The sequence below is a fragment of the Etheostoma spectabile genome, chromosome 13, assembly GCF_008692095.1.
Source record: "Etheostoma spectabile isolate EspeVRDwgs_2016 chromosome 13, UIUC_Espe_1.0, whole genome shotgun sequence".
NCBI lineage: Eukaryota > Metazoa > Chordata > Actinopteri > Perciformes > Percidae > Etheostoma > Etheostoma spectabile.
The window spans coordinates 21,126,493-21,129,201 of record NC_045745.1 but is presented as its reverse complement, the minus strand read 5'-3'; the positions used below and the strand labels follow the sequence as shown (position 1 = coordinate 21,129,201).

Sequence of the window (2,709 nt, the reverse complement as noted above, 5' to 3'; positions counted from 1 at the left end):
ATTGGCATCCTTAGAACACAATGTGTTACACAACACAATGTGTGTGTAAAATTATTTGGGAGGATTGAAAAATTATAATAGGTTTTTATAATTGTACAATCCTCCCTAATTATAATTTTAGTTAATTGGACCAGTAACTATATAGTTGAGGCTACTGTTCATACAGTAAATTCATGAAACAAGAAGGAGGGGACACCTCAATGGTGTTTGACCTTATATTTTGCTGGGGGGAAATAACTGATGAATAAACCATATTACAGTCATGTTAGTGTGCATTACATTTATCACTTAATTATCTTTATAGTTTCTAGATTTCAGAGTTCATTTTCTTCAGTGTTCACATTCTAGCATTGTAGATTAGTGACTGTAATTGATTTCCATGATAAATTTCTTGCGGAAGATTAGGTTGTCTTCTGCTCAATTTTAAGGCAAAGAGTACTGCGCATTTGTGCAAATAATAAGTCTAAATCCTTGACTGGTATGGCGGTTTCAATTAAGGGCAGTGGTCTTGTATATTTTTAGGCTAATTATGCATTCAATCAGTCTGTGATCGTCTGGCACGCTTTCTCTTGCCATTTTATTACAGCAGCCGTGTTTCTTTGTTACAAATAATGTGTTTCACATTAATTCCATACGAAGCTGCTGCTCACTCTGTGTAAAGAACGCACAATGTGTATTCTCCATTTTAGCATCAGTAAATCTGTGATCAACCTTGCGGTTTGTTAAAAGAAAGCTATGAACGCACATCTTTTAGAATTACTTAGACCTAGTTGCTCCTCCTCAGCCTGGCTTTGCCTTCGTAAAAACACACCAAACCTAGATGCACAGATCAAACTAGGTCAAGCCTCGTGTTATTGGTTATCCTGGATTTATAAATTCTACTTTTGTGCAATACCCCTAGGACAGAATCCGTTAACTGCACTTACCTTATTTACAGTACACAACTGCATTTCTGTAAATAATTTTTTAAATAATTGAACCAATTTCACAAACTGGTGAAATAGACCATAAAGATGGTGAAAATAATGGGTAGAAAAAGGGTCTAATTTGAGGGGTGCACTGCCAGAAACGGTTATCTATAGGTCACCAACTGCCAGTAAACTCAACTAATCCGAGCACCCGTTACCTTATTCTGCCTGAGTTTGTTCATGACCTCGGTGAGAGCTGGGTATCCTCCCCGATATCTCCACAGGTGAACTAGAATAGAAGGAGCAGAGGAGCCAAAAATAATGCAGCTCTCGGATATACCTTGATGTGTCTGTTCTTAGGGCAAGATATTCTTTTACATTAACAAATGTAGTTTAATTATTTATCTCTCTAGACCACCTGTGATTGAAGCTGACATTATGAGAATGAGTGTATCAACCATAAATCTCTTGTAAATTTCCATGAGAAATCCCCTTATACTACATTAAATTTAAATTATCTGGGAAAATGTGAGATTCTGACTGAAAAATGTTATGTTTACTACTACCGAATTACAAAATGTGAATATATTATAGCAGCCCTACTTCTTCTTGTTTTAGTTTCCATCACGTAGAAAAGTATTTCAGCAGTTACTCTGCTACTGCACATGAGATAGTATCAGCAAAACCTGCCCAGTACCAAAACTCCCACCACAGTGCAGGGTAATAATATACTGAATCCAGTCATCAAAATGAAAAACCAACAAATGAATAAAGAAGTTAATTATGAGAACTGCTAATTTTACAGGCCTAAACATAAAAAGAGAGTAAGGATACCATGTTTCCTACTGTATATGAAACAAAATCCCTCAGAGCATAGTACTGGATAACATTTTCCAGAGCACCTGTTGTCAACATGTTTTATTTATGCAGCCTTTTGCATTATCTTTACTAAGGTTGCATTTACTCTAATATTACTGTGCTGTAACATTAGAGGTAGTTTACAAGTGGCAAACATCATCACAAAGACAAAATGGACAGCAACCAGTAAATTACAATGTATATACTTTGGTGTTATTAGGAACTGTCTGTCTTCTTTTGTGCAAAACAAGAAATAAGCACAATTCACACTTCATACCACATCAGCAGCAGCAAACTGAAAGAAGCATCCTTTGCAGGTCTACAAGATAATTAGATACATTTAAGGAAACTTATTTTTAACTGATTCCCAATGCAGGGCAACTGAAAAACTTATTTTAATATAAAATTAATGCAATATTGGAAATGTTTATCAGCTTCCCTGAGCCCAAGGGTTCATCTCTAAACTGCTTGATTTGTCCAACCTTCACTTGCCCAGAAATGTTTTATTTGCAATAATACAGAATAGAAAGCAACAACTAATCCTCACATTTAAGAAGCTGGAAATGTAAAGCTGTTTTGCTTAAAATTGTTTGATAGATTATTGTTGTCAATTTATTGTCTGTTGATTCATTAATCACCTCATCATTTGAGCACTACTATCTTGTCTGTTTTTTTAATTCACATTTTCTCTCTTGAAAACAAAGATTATGTTTTATGACTACCTGATTGAACAGGATCAGTCAAATGCCATTCACAAGCATGTTGATAACTTGCACACATGTATGGTAACCTTTAGACATGGAGCTTGTGTGCTCTTACCTGCCTGATCCTGCTCTCCGTACCATGTGTTCCAGGTGCCCACAAGCTCGCAAGAATATTCAGGGTCAGCGTGAATGGAAGGCAAAACGCCCGCACTGCGGATACACACAAATATATTTAAAAT

General features: G+C 35.9%; 1 protein-coding gene across 2 annotated transcripts in view; it reads right to left on the bottom strand.

Moving 5' to 3' along the window:
• Positions 1-2,709, bottom strand: part of LOC116700473 (protein NipSnap homolog 2) — an 8,935-nt gene that overhangs the window by 3,789 nt on the left and 2,437 nt on the right. Inside the window, exons 4-5 of one of the 2 annotated variants that reach the window (XM_032533718.1) lie at positions 2,586-2,680; positions 1,127-1,197 (exon numbers count right to left, since the gene is read on the bottom strand). In XM_032533718.1, coding sequence (XP_032389609.1) covers positions 1,127-1,197; positions 2,586-2,680 — 166 coding nt within the window. The remainder of the gene's footprint in view (positions 1-1,126; positions 1,198-2,585; positions 2,681-2,709) is intronic. The other variant, XM_032533720.1, reaches the window with a different exon arrangement.